This window comes from Oncorhynchus gorbuscha, linkage group LG10 (assembly GCF_021184085.1).
Source record: "Oncorhynchus gorbuscha isolate QuinsamMale2020 ecotype Even-year linkage group LG10, OgorEven_v1.0, whole genome shotgun sequence".
Taxonomy (NCBI): domain Eukaryota; kingdom Metazoa; phylum Chordata; class Actinopteri; order Salmoniformes; family Salmonidae; genus Oncorhynchus; species Oncorhynchus gorbuscha.
Genome location: NC_060182.1, coordinates 7326305 through 7344674, shown reverse-complemented (window position 1 = coordinate 7344674; position 18370 = coordinate 7326305). Strand labels below are relative to the sequence as shown.

Here is an 18370-nt window from a genome sequence, read left to right as displayed (position 1 = left end):
AAGCCTAAGATCCAGAGTCAGCTGGAGTGGTGTAAAACTTGCGCTGCAGCATACAACAATTACATTCTAGATGATTCTGTTCTTCCAACTTTGTGAAAATTGTTTTGGGGAAGGCCCTTTCCTGTTTCAGCATGACTGTGCCCAGAGCGAGGTCAATACAGAAATGGTTTGGGGGGAGAGAGAAAGAGAGAGAGAGACCCATGATTTTTGGAATGAGATGTTTGACTAGCAGGTGTCCACATACTTTTTTGTCATGTGGTGTATCTTCAGATATGAGTTGATAGGAACCGTAGTAATGAGGATTTAAGTGGCTGCTAGCTATCTCATCTTTTCAGTGTTCAAATAGATGAACTCTCACTGTTAAATACATACCGGTATACAAAAAGCTTCTGTAAATTCTAAAATGTTGCAAATTCTAAGTTGATCATAGGGGCTGCTGTACATTTTAAGGAACAAAGTTACACGAGAGGTTGGTTGGTCTCGGGTGAGTCCCAAATGACACCCTATTCCCCACATAGGGCACTACTTTTGACCAGAGCCCTGGTCAGAAGTAGTGCCCTAAATCAGTTACTGGTTGCCATTTTGTACGTAACCCCACTCTGTAATTATTTAAAATGATCTTTCTGCGTGTGCCTCAATACCTGCTTTGACTTGCAAGACGAAGAAGAAGAGGGAATTAAATGGCTGATTTATATTTAAGCAATAAGGCCCGAGGAGGTGTGGTATTATGCCAATATACAAAGGCTAACGACTGTTCTTAGGCACGACACCACGGTAAGCTGTGGTATATTGGCTATATATCACAAACTCCCGAGGTGCATTATTGCTAACATAAATTGGTTACCAATGTAATTAGAGCACAAAAAATACATGTTTTGTCATACGAGTGGTATACGGTCTGAAATACCACGGCTGTCAGCCAATCAGAATTCAGGGGTTTGACCCACCCAGTTTATAATTCAGAATAGAGCACAGCATCCAATCGATGCCTATGGAGGATCGGATGACTGGCTGTGTGACTACAGGATTGATTGCGATTCGTGGATAAAGAGTGATCAAGGATATGCTTGAATGAAAATGTCTGAATAACTAAAAGCTGATACCAAATAAATCACTGATATATTGTGTAAGATCTTTCACTTCTCATTTTGTGATTTCGTTTTTTAATGTTTTTATTTTGGTCCAGATCATTTGTTTTTCAAAGACCAAAACAGAGGTATTGTGATACTACTTGGACCCATGATGGCTGAGCTGGTACCGTGACAACCTGTCATCTTCATACTCTAAGCCGATAATGAGCGTGTCCTAAAACCTGTAAAAATCACATTTTAATTTGTCACATACACATGGTTAGCAGATGTTAAAGCGAGTGTAGCGAAATGCTTGTAATTGCAAGTTAGAGAGATCCCCTCCCTCAAATGAAGGAAGTTAATCACAAGGCTGGTGTCAGAACAGTGCAGTCAAACCGCTATCAACTTGGGGGGGTGAGTAAAGATGTATGGGGACAGCTGCCCAGCCTCTGTGAGTATCTCACTGAGGATGAAAATGACTATCTTTCTCTTGCTTCTTCTATCAGGTGAGATTTTATCCAGGTTTGTCTGAGATAAAAAATTAAAAATAAATGTAGCAAGAGATTTCTTTGTGCCACATTTGGCCATTTCTAAGTGTGTGTGTGTGTGTGTGTGTGTGTGTGTGTGTGTGTGTGTGTCCGCTTGTTTGTTTGATAGATGACCCTGAGATAGAAGCACAACAGTGGACGGAGGTGAATGGACAAGTACACGGACACGTTCTGCTGAGATTTATCTTTCCTCCCTTCTACAATGGTTATGAGAAGTTATGTTCTAAACTATATCCTGGGCCATTTCCTGTTGTGAATACCAGAGGATATGTCAACAACTTGTACAAGGGACGAATATCGAGAACGGAATACAACGGTGAGATGTACGTTATGATATGGAATTTAAAACCTGTGGACGCTGGCGACTACAGGTGTGTTGTCAGCAGTGTGAATCATATCTACTCTGACTTTCACCTCCAGATTGGTAAGAACCCTCGTAGATAAATCAAAACCATCTTTTTAAAATGAAGTAAAGAATATTTTTGTTCTATTCTAGGAACTGATATTAGAAACTGGAATGCATACTGTAGGTAAACCAATGGGTTAAGGCCAAGGAAATCTGTAAGCATGTACAGTAGGAGGAAGATTATGTTTATTTAACCTTTATTTAACTAGGCAAGTCAGTTAAGAACAAATTCTTATTTACAATGACGGCCTACACTAAGTCAACTTGTAAAATAACAGATCGCTGTGTTGAAATGAGTGCTTATTAAATTCGGTCTCTGTTTAGATAGTGGTCGACGTAGCGGTCCTGTACCCCCTCGCCCTCGTGTCAGATCAACCATCAGACCCTCCATCTCCTCATCATCATCCTCATCAGACACCTCTGGGCCTTTTTTCCCTAGGTGCAATCTCTCTCATACACACACACACACACACACACACACACGGGTTAATTATTCCTTGTAGTTGATAATAGTTGTGGGAGTGGTGTAATGCTTATGTCAGTATTTTGTCATCTTTGTCCTATTCACCTGTTAGTATTTCCCGGAGTGTTAGTATACCACTGGCTGCAGGTCTCTGCATCTCCATGGGGATCGTTATCTGTTCAATCATAGTTGCTGTGGTTCATCGCAAAGTCAGGGCAAAAAGTAAGAGGTCCCGTTTTTCAGTTACAGCTTTCGGTGTTTCATACATGACTTGCTGTTCGTGTTAAATCGTCTTTCAAATACACAGGCTACGACCTTTTAGCCAGTAGACGTTCGATGATTTCTGACATTGTCGCACAGTGTCCTTTCTTTAAGTGGATGTCATTTTCATGTTCTTCACAGAGAAATGTGAAGCAACTTCCAGTGACTCAGCAGCCCACGTCCTCTCAGTAAGTGCTAAACTTGGACGTTGTCTCCGTGACTCACTGTCAAATGTCCTGTTTTGTCCCAGAAACAACAAAGAGTAATACTAGTGTTTGAGTTTGACGTCCCTGTGATGTCTGTCGATATGTCTTCTGCAGTGGGCCCCGTAATAAACAGTTTATTAAAGACACGTATACATATGTATAAATACAAATTATAATAGTTATATACCTTTAATATAAAGTGTTACCAAATCATATTTAATATGTATGTCTCCTGCAGCACGTCCCTCAAAAGGAGAGCAGTATTGTCTACGCCACAGTGGACTTCAAACCTCAGGAGAACCATACCACAGAGCTGTATGCTAACCTACAGACACTCAGCAGCCCCAGAGGTCATGACCCTGACACACACAGAGAGCCTGCTGGCACGGTGGTGTACTCCACGTTGGCTAGCAACCAACGCTGAACCGGATTGTTACTTATCTGTATCTTTCTTAGCCTGGTGGTCACAGATCTGTTTGTGCTGTCTTGATATGCTGTCATGACCAGGCTATCTGTATAATCCTCAGTTGCTACATTAAAAAAAAAAAATTATTAATGATATATACTTATAAATGCCTCGTGAGCTTAGTTCATCTGTCGTACCCCCATCAGAACCCAAAATATAAGCTTGTTTTACTCCCAATGTTTGTAAACAAAGTAAATGTAATCAAACACATTATAGCCTCAACACATGGTTAAAACTATAGTGTTGATATCATGGATGGTCAGTTCTTTTATCCATAGCTCTGTCTAGGATAGAGACGCCCATCCTTCCGCTTCTTACCAAAACAGCGGCGGGGTGCCACTTTGTTTCAACTTTGGTTTCTAGCTTTAAGATGATTGATTTGTCTAATATTCTTTTTGACTTATGAACTATACAAATAAAATAACTCAACTACACCATGATTTACTCTGACTGTCTTTCAACAAGCTGGCTGAGAGACACTATCTGGCATCCAATCACCATGTCCTTATCAGTTTCCTCTGGATAAAACCTTAGACACAGAGTCCCTACCCATTCATATATGAGATGGTTGTCTCTGGGCCTACCTGCCTCCACTATGTTTGGGTCTATGTCTCTGGGTTCTACCTGCATCCACTATGTTTGGGTCTATGTCTCTGGGTTCTACCTGCATCCACTATGTTTGGGTCTATGTCTCTGGGTTCTACCTGCCTCCACTATGTTTGGGTCTATGTCTCTGGGTTCTACCTGCATCCACTATGTTTGGGTCTATGTCTCTGGGTTCTACCTGCCTCCACTATGTTTGGGTCTATGTCTCTGGGTTCTACCTGCCTCCACTATGTTTGGGTCTGTGTCTCTGGGCCTACCTGCCTCCACTATGTTTGGGTCTATGTCTCTGGGTTCTACCTGCATCCACTATGTTTGGGTCTATGTCTCTGGGTTCTACCTGCCTCCACTATGTTTGGGTCTATGTCTCTGGGCCTACCTGCATCCACTATGTTTGGGTCTATGTCTCTGGGCCTACCTGCATCCACTATGTTTGGGTCTATGTCTCTGGGCCTACCTGCCTCCACTATGTTTGGGTCTATGTCTCTGGGCCTACCTGCCTCCACTATGTTTGGGTCTATGTCTCTGGGCCTACCTGCCTCCACTATGTTTGGGTCTATGTCTCTGGGCCTACCTGCATCCACTATGTTTGGGTCTATGTCTCTGGGCCTACCTGCATCCACTATGTTTGGGTCTATGTCTCTGGGCCTACCTGCATCCACTATGTTTGGGTCTATGTCTCTGGGCCTACCTGCCTCCACTATGTTTGGGTCTATGTCTCTGGGCCTACCTGCATCCACTATGTTTGGGTCTATGTCTCTGGGCCTACCTGCATCCACTATGTTTGGGTCTATGTCTCTGGGCCTACCTGCATCCACTATGTTTGGGTCTATGTCTCTGGGTTCTACCTGCATCCACTATGTGTGGGTCAATATTCTATCCCTATTCTTTTCTTACATGACGAGGCTCCACAAGAGGACAGTTTCACTTCAGGGAAGAAAAGCTACTGACAACGAAACAACTGCTTTATTTGCAATGTTAAAATACATTAGAACTTGGATTACATTTAACAATCTGCAACATTTCCCCAACCAGTTAAGAGCATAAATCACATATACAACATATTAGTCATTACCTGGAAAACTAGGGTCTCGATTAAATCCAGACTGTGGAAAACCACGCTATAAATGTAAAAGGTGATGTTCCTGCATTCGCCAGACTTCATTCATGGTATATGTCGGCTCAATCGCACTTATTACGCAGATTTTCCCGCTGTCAGGATTTCAAGGATCTTTTAAGATCTCTGGGAGAAGTAGATCTCTTACACAGCATTAGCCAGACCAACCCTGTTGTTGTCCCTGTCGAAGATTGCATAGTACTGCCTGATGAAGACATCTCCAAGAATCCAAAGCTGCTGATATCCACCGTAACTAAAACCAGTCCTGCAGCCGTAGGAGTCCTAGAGAGAGAGAGAAGAGGGGGGAGGGATCAGGATTTCTTTCTGATACCATTACTTTTCCTCTTAGATATGAGGCCCTTTGCTTCACCAGGATCTTAAAGAAAGAAAAGTCTCAGATGTACAGGAGCTCTGATGAAGGAACTTGCTCTGAAACACATCATCATTAAAGATCAGATAGATTGTATGTAACATGTCTTTCAGTAGACTCTACCTGGGAGGTGATATGTTGTATGTAATTCCTATTGGACCTTGTAGATAATATTCACATTTTTTTGGTGACTTTAATATTCTCATTGAAAATTCCACAGACCTACCTCAAAAGGCTTTCGGAGCCATCGTCGACTTAGTAGGTTTTATCCAACATGTCTCCGGACTTACTCATGGCCACAGTCATCCTATGGACCTAGTTTTGTCCCGTGGATTAAATATTGTGGATCTTAATATTTTTTCCTCATAATTCTGGACTAACGGACCACCATTTTATTACATTTGCAATCGCAACAAATAATCTGCTGCGACCCCAACCAAGGATCATCGAAAGCCGTGCTATAAATTCTCGGACAACCCAAAGATTCCTAGATGCCATTCCAGACTCCCACCACCCACCCAAGGACGTCAGAGTACAACAATCGGTTAACCACCTAACTGAGGAACTTAATTTAACCTTGCGTAATACCCTAGATGCAGTCGCACCCCTAAAAACAAAAAACATTTGTCATAAGAAACTAGCTCCCTAGTATACAGAATAATCCCCAAGCTCTGAAGCAAGCTTCCAGAAAATTGGAACAGAAATGGTGCTACACCAAACTCGAAATCTTCTGACTAGCTTGGAAAGACGGTACCATTCAGTATTGAAGAGCCCTCACTGCTGCTCGATCATCCTATTTTTCCAACTTAATTGAGGAGAATAACAACAATCCAAAATGTATTTGTGATACTGTCACAAAGCGAACTAAACAGCAGCATTCCCCAAGAGAGGATGGCTTTCACTTTAGCAGTAATACATTCATGAACCTCTTTGACAAAAAGATCATGATCATTAGAAAGCAAATTACTGACTCCTCTTCAAAGCTCAGTTGTCCTGAGTCTGCACAACACAGACAGGACCTAGAATCAAGGGAGACACTCAAGTTTTTTAATGCTAAATCTTTTGACACATTAATGAAAATAGTCTTGGCCTCTAAACCTAAAAGCTGCATACTGGACCCTATTCCAACCAAACTACTGAAAGAGCTGCTTCCTGTGCTTGGCCCTCCTATGTTGAACATAATAAACGGCTCCTTAACCACCGGATGTGTATTATTATTATTATTACCAAACTCACTAAAAGTGGCAGTAAAAAAGCCTCTCTTGAAAAAGCCAAACCTTGACCCCAAAAAAAAAAAAAAAAAAAAAACTATTGGCCTATATCCTATATATCCTATAGCCTATATCCTGGAAGCCTGTGTTGGAAGTGGATGGCGGAAAATGTTTTACTTTTAAACTCGTACAAAACAGAGATGCTAGTACCAAGAAACAAAGTGATCTTCCGTTGGATCTGACAATTAATCTTGACGGTTGTACAGTCGTCTCAAATAAAACTGTGAAGGACCTCTGCGTTACTCTGGACTCTGATCTCTCTTTTGACGAACATATCAAGACTGTTTCAAGGACAGCTCTTTCCATCTACGTCACATTGCAAAAATAAGAAACTTTCTGTCCAAAAATGGTGCAGAAAAATGTATCTATGCTTTTGCCACTTCTAGATTAGACTACCGCCATGTTGTACTTTCCGGCTACCCGGATAAAGCACAAAATTAACTTCAGTTAGTGCTAAACACGGCTGCTAGAATCTTGACTCCAGTGCTAGCCTCCTGTTAAGACTAGGGCTGATTTCAAGGTTTTACTGCTAACCTACAAAGTATTACATGGGCTTGCTCCTATCTTTTCGATTTGGTCCTGCCGTACATACCTGACCTATTTACCGGATGTGCTACCTTGTCCCGGACCTGCTGTTTTCAACTCTCTCCTCTCTACCGCACCTGCTGTCTCTAACTCTGAATGATCGGCTATGAAAAGCCAACTGACATTTACTCTTGAGGTGCTGACCTGTTGCACCCTCTACAAACCACTGTGACTATTATTATTTGACCCTGCAGGTCATCTATGAATGTTTGAACATCTTGGCCATGTACTGTTATAATCTCAGGCCGGCACAGCCAGAAGAGGACTGGACACCCCTCAGAGCCTGGTTCCTCTCCACCCGGCACAGCCAGAAGAGGACTGCCACCCCTCAGAGCCTGGTTCCTCTCTACCCGGCACAGCCCGAAAAGGACTGCCACCCCTCAGAGCCTGGTTCCTCTCTAGGTTTCTTTCTAGGTTTCGGCCTTTCTAGGGAGTTTTGCCTAGCCACTGTGCTTCTATATCTGCATCGCTTGGGGTTTTAGGCTGGGTTTCTGTATAGCACTTTGTGACATCGGCTGATGTAAAAAGGGCTTTATAAATACATTTGATTGAATTTGATTGATGTAGCACCATGTTTTTCAGTAGTCTCTACCTGAGAGGTGATAGGTTGTCTGTAACATGTCTTTCAGTAGACTCTACCTGGGATGTAATAGATTGTATGTAACATGTCTTTCAGTAGACTCTACCTGGGATGTAATAGATTGTCTGTAACATGTCTTTCAGTAGACTCTACCTGGGATGTAATAGATTGTCTGTAACATGTGTAGAAAAGGCCCATGGAGTTGGTGGAATACTCCTTTAATTAATTGCCATTTACTCAGCTGGGCCAGGGGCGCTTTAATTAGGTCAGGTGGAAATGTCCTACAGATCTCAACTCTATAAAAGGAGGAAATTGCCATCGCCTGATCTCGCTGCTTTCTCTTCCCTAAATCCATCTGATCCAGAAGTTCTGTGCGTCCATGAATCCACACTACCAGTAAATATACCACTTTATGGTTAAAGGAATTCCTGCCTCAGTCTCATACATTCCTCTGTCACCTGACACGTGACCACCTGTTCACCTTCACTGTCAGTCATCCTACCTGTCCAGCACCCACACAGATTCCACTAATCTTTCACATGTCTTTCAGTAGACTCTACCTGGATGGTATAGGCAGAGGCAGGGATGGTGAAGGTGTTTCCGTTGAGGGTGAAGGTCACCTCGGGCATGTTGGGGATGTTGTTGCAGTTCACAGTGGTCTAGGAGAGAAATAATAACGTTACCCTTTAAACTTCATTCTGTGGTTAATGAAAGGGGAGCCGGTGATTTGAGGAAAAACAACAAACACTTATACCATGCCGGCTCCAACCTAAATATGCTTGCGCAGATATTTTCTGTTCACACTTGTTCAACACGTTCCAACAACACAGTTAGTTCCAACAGTTAACAAGGCCAGGCAGTTTGGCTCGGCTTGGCTCAGTAGTTTGAAAAGCCCTATAATTGGACTCACATCTCTGTACCGGTCGGTGTTTGCGTGTGTGTGCGTGCGTGTCACTCACATATCCGTACTGGTTGATGGTGGCTCCGGCCCAGTAGTTCATGTTTTTGATGTCATCGGTTGGACCGACGATCATGGAGGTGCCAGTATCTATGATAGCCTGACAACCACCATTGCAAGCCACGGTGTTGCCGTTGATGGTAACACTGGAAGGACAAATATTAGCTGGATTTAACTGTTGTTCTATGCATTTCTTGCTGTTATTGTGTTTTTTAAATGAGCAAATAAACTTGAACTTGGTAAGTAAGATTCAGTCATAGGCTCCAGACAGGAAGTACCAAGAGACACTCCATTTAGTATGATATGTTACGTTTCGTATGGTATGATATGTTACGAATTTGCCGTTTGTACTATATGTAAAAAAATAAAAAATAATTGCTAAACATACTATATGTTACAAATTTGCAAACGTATTATGTTATGAATTCTAGCTAGGTGGCTAATGTAAGCTAGGTGGCTAACGTTAGCTGGGTTAGGGGTTAAGGTTAAGTTTACGAGTTCGGTCAAATGGTTGAGGTTAGGGGAAGGGTTAGCTAACATGCTAAGTAGTAGCAAAGTAGTAAGTAGTTGAAAAGTTAATAATTAGCTAAAATGATAAAGTTGTCCATGATTTTTATTTTTTTTACCTTTATTTAACCAGGCAAGTCAGTTATTAAGAAATCCTTATTTTCAATGACTGCCTAGGAACAGTGGGTTAACTGCCTGTTCAGGGGCAGAACTACAGATTTGTACCTTGTCAGCTCGGGGGTTTGAACTTGCAACCTTCCGGTTACTGGTCTATAGGTAGCCTAGTGGTTAGAGCGTTGGACTAGTAACCGGAAGGTTGCGAGAGACTAAAGGAGATATACAGGGACTTAATGCTCTGTGTAGAGACTAAAGGCCATATATAGGGACTTAATGCTCTGTGTAGAGACTAAAGGAGATATAATGCTCTGTGTAGAGACTAAAGGAGATGTATAGGGACTTAATGCTCTGTGTAGAGACTAAAGGAGATATATAGGGACTTAATGCTCTGTGTAGAGACTAAAGGCGATATATAGGGATTTAATGCTCTGTGTAGAGACTAAAGGCGATATATAGGGACTTAATGCTCTGTGTAGAGACTAAAGGCGATATATAGGGACTTAATGCTCTGTGTAGAGACTAAAGGCCATATATAGGGACTTAATGCTCTGTGTAGAGACTAAAGGCCATATATAGGGACTTAATGCTCTGTGTAGAGACTAAAGGAGATATATAGGGACTTAATGCTCTGTGTAGAGACTAAAGGAGATATATAGGGACTTAATGCTCTGTGTAGAGACTAAAGGAGATATATAGGGACTTAATGCTCTGTGTAGAGACTAAAGGCGATATATAGGGACTTAATGCTCTGTGTAGAGACTAAAGGCGATATATAGGGACTTAATGCTCTGTGTAGAGACTAAAAGGACAAGGATATAGGCTCTGTGTGGACCAGTGTACCTACCTGTCCATGGTGATCTGCCAGAAGGTCATAACGGACAGGGGGATCCAGGTGATCTGTCCAGTGTAGTAGGAAGGCTCGATGACACCGAAGGACAACACGCTACCCTCTGCAGAGTTTCTATTGGTCGAGGAGAAATGGTCAAAAAAGTTTGTTGAATCATCAACACGTTTTTTAAATGGAGGCTCCTTCAAAGGCATTAAAGTAATTGTTTAATTGTATTTAATATCAATGCACTGGTACTTAGATATTTTTATCACAACTAAGACAAAATGCCACTCTCGCCATCCAAATGCCACCTCCCGTCCAGTTGTATTTGTACAGTAACTATGTTACCTGCTCAGGTAGACAGAGAAGAGGGACTGGGACAGGAGACCCTGGGTCATCATGCTGTCAAAGATGGGTGTGGCCCCAGAGGCCGCCAGGTTGGGGAAAGCCAGGCCCACGATACCGTCTGCAACCATGTAGGACATGAAGGGAGACTCGGTCTCACTGGCACCAAAGATCTGCTGGGTGACAGAGATACCTCCCACCTGGAAACACACAACAGCAGACGTCAGTCACTTGGCACCGTAGAAATAGAATTACACTAGAATGGTTATCCCCATTTAAGTCAAATGTACTGTGATGGGCCAAATTGAGTCTGCCATATTGAGTGCACCTGAGGAACATGGATATAGAACTACTAGAACGGAAATTCCAATTAAATTGTTTTGTGATGTGTGGTCCTACGGCCATATTGGATAATTTAGTAATACATTTTTTTAACTGAAACAGCTTTTTCTCCAGCAAACTAGAGCCATAATAATGACATGTAAAAAATGCCCAGCATATCTAAGCTGTCTAACTGGTGTAATGTACGCTTCTCTGTATCTCTGTTCAAATCTGGGTAAAATATTGAATGGAATGTGAGTCTTATTCAGTACATTTAGTTATTACATTTACATTTAAGTCATTTAGCAGACGCTCTTATCCAGAGCGATTTACAAATTGGTGCATTCACCTTATGACATCCAGTGGAACAGTCACTTTACAATAGTGCATCTAAATCTTAAAGGGGGGGGGGTGAGAGGGATTACTTATCCTATCCTAGGTATTCCTTAAAGAGGTGGGGTTTCAGGTGTCTCCGGAAGGTGGTGATTGACTCCGCTGTCCTGGCGTCGTGAGGGAGTTTGTTCCACCATTGGGGGGCCAGAGCAGCGAACAGTTTTGACTGGGCTGAGCGGGAGCTGTACTTCCTCAGTGGTAGGGAGGCGAGCAGGCCAGAGGTGCTAGCTTTTCTAAAGTCTGCCAACCTTGCCATTAGGCATGCCAGCTAAGATGGCTAGCTAGCTACTCTAACTTGTTTAATAACCTGAAATGGCTTCTTATTAGCTAGTTTTGAGGTTGGGAACCTGTCTGGGCTAACTAAAGCCAACTTCATAACATGTGTGGCTAAAATGTGTGGCTAGTAGTATTACAGAGAAGAAGGCATATGTTATCATTAACATTTTAGTCATGTAGCAGACACTCTTATCCAAAGTGACTTGCAGTTTGTGCATTCAGCTTCAGATGAAATGGAACAACCACTTCTCATTCACAGGAAATCATTTTTTTCCTCAATAAAGTACCTATCAGCAAAGTCAGTGCTAGTACGGGGGGGGAAAAGTCTAGTGCGATTATTTAAATAAATAAATAAAATATATATATATACTGAAGCAGGACAAATCTGAGAGGGCACGTGCCCCCTATGGGCATGACGTTTCTGACAATAATAGGTAGCTAGCTTCATTCACAATACTTACCGAAATAGTGTCGTATGCCAGCTTTCCAGTCATGCTGCCAGATCCATACTGAATGGAAACAGTCTTGCTACCCAACTTGAAGGTGCTGGACAATCCAGGGTTGAATTTGTCATGGTTCTCTATTCAAATTATGAACATGTTGATTACAGATCAAGCACATACCATACCATTGCAAAACTGAACATTCTTTAATTGATTCATTGGTATTTCAAACATTGAGTTATTCTCTGCAATACACACTATAAAAGGGGAAAAAAATGTAAATACCGTTGTCCAATTTCATGTTTTATTGTGTCGAGCCAACCCCCTTATGCAGTAAACCTCAAGGTACTCCCCTCAGACACAAACCTCAAACCATAACCAAGTCTCCCATTGTCTGGCTAGGTACTTAATATGAAACTGTTTGTGCAACACTGTCACAAGAGACGACTCAGAGAGAGAACTCAGAGACTACACTGTGAGACTACCTAGAGAGACTATCCAGAGAGACTACCCAGAGACTACGCAGACCCCTGGAGTATACTCACGGCAGGCCTGACTGGAGCAGTAGACAGAGGGAACCCACAGGTTGGAGGAGCCAGTGTCAAAGATGACCTTGAAGGACTGGGGAGGTGTTCCAATGGAAATCACTCCATAGTAGGACAACAGCAAGGAGACGGTGAAACAGGGATGGACTGTAAGTCAAGAGTACTGCAGTATGAACTGAACAGTCGTTTGTCTGGTATGTTGATATACTGAACAGTCTTCTATACAGATGTGAGCCGACGTGAGTAAAACGTTTACAGGTCAACACTCACAAGGCCGCGGGGCGGATTACCAGGATGGGTACTCAAACACGGGCGGACCAACTGGCAAGTGTCTTCACTGACATTTTCAACCTCTCCCTGACCGAGTCTGTAATACCTACATGTTTCAATCAGACCCCCCCCCTCCCTCTGTTTTTACACTGCTGCTGCTCGCTGTTTATTATCTATGCACAGTCACTTTACCTACATGTGTCAATCAGACCCCCCCCTCTAAAATGTGCAGTTTTGTCACACAACACAATGCCACAGATATCTCAAGTTGAGGGAGCATCAAATCATATGAAATGTTATTTGTCACATGCACTAAATACAACAGGTAGACCTTACAGTGAAATGCTTACTTACAATCCCTTAACCAACAATACAGTTTTAAGAAAACACCTAAAAAAGTCAGAAATAAGAATAACAAATCATTAAAGAGCAGCAGTAAATAACAATAACGGGGCTATATACAGGGGGTACCGGTACAATGTGGAGGCTATATACAGGGGGTACCGGTACAATGTGGAGGCTATATACAGGGGGTACCGGTACAATGTGGAGGCTATATACAGGGGGTACCGGTACAGAGTCAATGTGGAGGCTATATACAGGGGGTACCGGTACAGAGTCAATGTGGAGGCTATGTACAGGGGGTACCGGTACAGAGTCAATGTGGAGGCTATGTACAGGGGGTACCGGTACAGAGTCAATGTGGAGGCTATATACAGGGGGTACCGGTACAGAGTCAATGTGGAGGCTATATACAGGGGGTACCGGTACAGAGTCAATGTGGAGGCTATATACAGGGGGTACCGGTACAATGTGGAGGCTATATACAGGGGGTACCGGTACAGAGTCAATGTGGAGGCTATATACAGGGGGTACCGGTACAGAGTCAATGTGGAGGCTATATACAGGGTGTTACGGTACAGAGTCAATGTGGAGGCTATATACAGGGGGTACCGGTACAGAGTCCATGTGGAGGCTATATACAGGGGGTACCGGTACAGAGTCAATGTGTGGGGGGCATCGGTGTTGAGGTAATTATGTACATGTAGGTAGAGTTATTAAAGTGGCTATGCATAGATAACAGAGTAGTAGCAGCAGCATGGGGGTGGGCAATGCAACGGTCTGGGTAGCCATTTGATTAGCTGTTCAGGAGTCTTATGGCTTGGGGGTAGAAGCTGTTGAGAAACCTCTTGGACCTAGACTTGGCGTTCCAGTACCACTTGCCGTGCGTTAGCAGAGAGAACAGTCTATGCCTCGGGTGGCTAGAGTCCTTGACCATTTTTAGGGCCTTCCTCTGGCCCGGTGATGTACTGGGCCGTACGCAATACCCTCTGTAGCGCCTTGGGGTCGGAGGCCGAGCAATTGTCATACCAGGCAGTGGTGCAACCCGTCAGGATGCCCTCGATGGTGCAGCTGTAAAACCTTTTGAGGATCTGAGGACCCATGCCAAATCTTTTCAGTCTCCTGAGGGGGAATAGGTTATGTTGTGCCCTCTTCACAACTGTCTTTATGTACTTGGACCATGTTAGTTTGTTGGTGAAGTGGACACCAAGGAACTTGAAGCTCTCAACCTGCTCCACTACAGCCCCGTCGATGAGAATGGGGGCGTGCTCGGTCCTCCTTTTCCTGTAGTCCACAATCATCCCCTTTGTCTTTATCACGTTGAGGGAGAGGTTGTTGTCCTTGCACCACACTGTCAGGTCTCTGACCTCCTCCCTGTAGGCTCTCATCATTTTCGGTGATCAGGCCTACCACTGTTGTGTCATCAGCAAACTTAATGGTGGTGTTGGTGTTGTACCTGGCCGTGCAGTCATGAGTGAACAGGGAGTACATGAGGGGACTGAGCAGGCACCCCTGAGGGGCCCCCTTGTTGTGGATCAGCATGCAATTGGCATGCTGATTGCAGGAATGTCAACCAGAGCTGTTGCAAGAGAATCTAATGTTAATTTCTCTACCAAATGTCTCCTTCAACATAGTTTTAGAGAATTTGGCAGTACATCCAACCGGCCTCACAACTATCGACCACCTGTATTGCGTCATATGAGTGAGCGGTGTACTAATGTCAACGTTGTGAACAGACTGCCCCATGGTGGCAGTGGAGTTATGGTATGGGCAGGCATAAGCTACGAACAACGAACACAATTGCATTTTATGGATGGCAATTTGAATGCACAGAGATACCGTGAAGAGATTCTAAGGCCCATTGTTGTGCCATTCATCCGCCACCATAACCTCATGTTTCAGCATGATAATGCACAGACCCATGTCACAAGGATCTGCACACAATTCCTGGAAGCTGAAAATGTCCCTGTTCTTTAATGGCCTGCATACTCACCGAACATGTCACCAATTGAGCATGTTTGGGATGCTCTGGATCGATGTGTACGACAGCACGTTCCAATATCCAGCAACTTCACACAGCCAATGAATAGGAGTGGGACAACAACCTTCCACAGGCCACAATCAACAGCCTGATCATCTCTATGCAAAGGAGATGAGTCGCGCTGCATTAGGAAAATGGTGGTCACACCAGATACTGACTGGTTTCCTGATACACGCACATACCTTTAAAAAAAATATATCTGTGACTAACAGACGCTTATCTGTATTCCCAGTCATGTGAAATGCATAGATTAAAGCCTAATGCATTTATTTCAATTGACAGATTTCCTTATATGAACTGTAACTCAGTAAAATCTTTGAAGTTGTTGCATGACGCATTTACATTTTTGTTCAGTATAAATCAGAAGAATCCTACAATGCAGCCTTTGTGACTAGCCTGGTACCACATCTGTTTGTATATAATGGTATATAACTCCCATGGTCGTTGGCTATATAGCACAAACAGATCAGTCACCAGGCTAATGCAGAATATGACCATACTGCTCCTGACTCTGCCTTACATCAGCATCGTTGGTCATTGCCTCATCTGCACCAGTCTGGATGAACTTCGCCATAGGGTTGTAGGGGTACTTCTGCCTAGTCTCCTCCCATATACCTTTCTCCATCAGGGTCTCTCTGGCAGTCTTCCCCTTGATCAGAGAAATCCTGAAAACACACAATCAAAATCTGAATCACGGTTATTCTACAATTACATGTACTAGGAATTTGACCTGGACTTACCTGGTATGACACTCGGAGAGGAACAGGACTTACCTGGTATGACACTCGGAGAGGAACAGGACTTACCTGGTATGACACTCGGAGAGGAACAGGACTTACCTGGTATGACACTCGGAGAGGAACAGGACTTACCTGGTATGACACTCGGAGAGGAACAGGACTTACCTGGTATGACACTCGGAGAGGGACAGGACTTACCTGGTATGACACTCGGAGAGGAACAGGACTTACCTGGTATGACACTCGGAGAGGAACAGGACTTACCTGGTATGACACTCGGAGAGGGTAAACAGGACTTACCTGGTATGACACTCGGCGAGGAACAGGACTTACCTGGTATGACACTCGGAGAGGGACAGGACTTACCTGGTATGACACTCGGCGAGGAACAGGACTTACCTGGTATGACACTCGGCGAGGAACAGGACTTACCTGGTATGACACTCGGAGAGGAACAGGAGGTAACAGGACTTACCTGGTATGACACTCGGAGAGGAACAGGACTTACCTGGTATGACACTCGGAGGAGGACTTACCTGGACAGGACTTACCTGGTATGACACTCGGAGAGGAACAGGACTTACCTGGTATGACACTCGGAGAGGAACAGGACTTACCTGGTATGACACTCGGAGAGGAACAGGACTTACCTGGTATGACACTCGGAGAGGAACAGGACTTACCTGGTATGACACTCGGAGAGGAACAGGACTTACCTGGTATGACACTCGGCGAGGAACAGGACTTACCTGGTATGACACTCGGCGAGGAACAGGACTTACCTGGTATGACACTTACCTGGAGAGGAACAGGACTTACCTGGTATGACACTCGGAGAGGAACAGGACTTACCTGGTATGACACTCGGAGAGGAACAGGACTTACCTGGTATGACACTGGAGAGGAACAGGACTTACCTGGTATGACACTCGGAGAGGAACAGGACTTACCTGGTATGACACTCGGCGAGGAACAGGACTTACCTGGTATGACACTCAGGACTTACCTGGTATGACACTCGAACAGGACTTACCTGGTATGACACTCGGCGAGGAACAGGACTTACCTGGTATGACACTCGGCGAGGAACAGGACTTACCTGGTATGACACTCGGCGAGGAACAGGACTTACCTGGTATGACACTCGGAGAGGAACAGGACTTACCTGGTATGACACTCGGCGAGGAACAGGACTTACCTGGTATGACACTCGGAGAGGAACAGGACTTACCTGGTATGACACTCGGAGAGGAACAGGACTTACCTGGTATGACACTCGGAGAGGAACAGGACTTACCTGGTATGACACTCGGAGAGGAACAGGACTTACCTGGTATGACACTCAGGACTTACCTGGAACAGGAACAGGACTTACCTGGTATGACACTCGGAGAGGAACAGGACTTACCTGGTATGACACTCGGCGGAGGAACAGGACTTACCTGGTATGACACTCGGCGAGGAACAGGACTTACCTGGTATGACACTCGGAGAGGAACAGGACTTACCTGGTATGACACTCGGAGAGGAACAGGACTTACCTGGTATGACACTCGGAGAGGAACAGGACTTACCTGGTATGACACTCGGAGAGGGACACTATGGCACACAGGACGATAGCCCACTTCATCATGGGTGCTTCTTGTTCTTCTTGGATTCAGGGAGCGAAGTAGGAGAACCAAGGCCTTATATACAGTTATCCTGTACACCAGGACCCAATCCACTGCCAGTAAAGACTCAAATCCACAGCCAATTGACCATGCCATTACTTCCCTTAGCAAACAATATCACGCAATGGATACGTCCCAAAATGACACGCTATCACCAACTTACTCCACTACTTTTGAACAGGACCCATATGCCTCTGGTCAAAAGTTGTGCACTATATAGGGAATAGGGTGCCATAGGACTCTAGTCTAAAGTAGTGCACTATATACTCCTGCATTGCTTGCTGTTTGGGGTTTTAGGCTGGGTTTCTGTACAGCACTTTGAGATATCAGCTGATGTACGAAGGGCTATATAAATACATTTGATTTGATATAGGGAATAGGGTGCCATAGGGCTATGGTCTAAAGTGGTGCACTATATTGGGAATGGGCTGCCATTTGGAACACAGAAGATAACAGAACTTCAGATAAGAAAAGTGTGAAATGGTTACAAACATAAAACACCTTAGTAGAAAAAAGTAAATATGCTTTGGAACAATGTTAATGAACAGTCATTGTCTAATCTCGGGAAATAGCTGATACAAGTCTGAGTCACCATCACCCTTGTTTCGTAATTGAACAAAAATTACA

The 18370-nt window shown here is 43.9% G+C and overlaps 2 protein-coding genes across 4 annotated transcripts; one reads left to right on the top strand and one right to left on the bottom strand.

Moving 5' to 3' along the window:
• The first annotated feature begins 126 nt into the window (after positions 1–126).
• LOC124045489 lies at positions 127–3854 on the top strand. 2 transcript variants are annotated; one of them, XM_046364812.1, is made up of 6 exons: positions 127–1576; positions 1728–1934; positions 2349–2463; positions 2600–2709; positions 2890–2936; positions 3193–3854. In XM_046364812.1, exons 1-6 carry the CDS (start codon positions 1495–1497, stop codon positions 3376–3378), a joined length of 747 nt encoding a protein of 248 aa, XP_046220768.1. In that variant the 5' UTR covers positions 127–1494; the 3' UTR covers positions 3379–3854. The 2 variants fall into 2 exon arrangements, with proteins under 2 accessions (XP_046220768.1, XP_046220767.1); XM_046364811.1 differs by having other exon boundaries at positions 1728–2042.
• Positions 3855–4974: 1120 nt separating this feature from the next.
• Positions 4975–17794, bottom strand: LOC124045488 (pepsin A-like). Of its 2 annotated transcripts, none has more exons than XM_046364809.1 (9): positions 17648–17794; positions 15854–15998; positions 12681–12798; positions 12154–12272; positions 10706–10902; positions 10373–10489; positions 8906–9050; positions 8507–8605; positions 4975–5422 (listed from the first exon to the last, which is right to left on the bottom strand). In XM_046364809.1, exons 1-9 carry the CDS (start codon positions 17704–17706, stop codon positions 5285–5287), a joined length of 1137 nt encoding a protein of 378 aa, XP_046220765.1. In that variant the 5' UTR covers positions 17707–17794; the 3' UTR covers positions 4975–5284. The 2 variants fall into 2 exon arrangements, with proteins under 2 accessions (XP_046220765.1, XP_046220766.1); XM_046364810.1 differs by lacking the exon at positions 17648–17794 and adding an exon at positions 16239–16257.
• Positions 17795–18370: the final 576 nt, after the last annotated feature.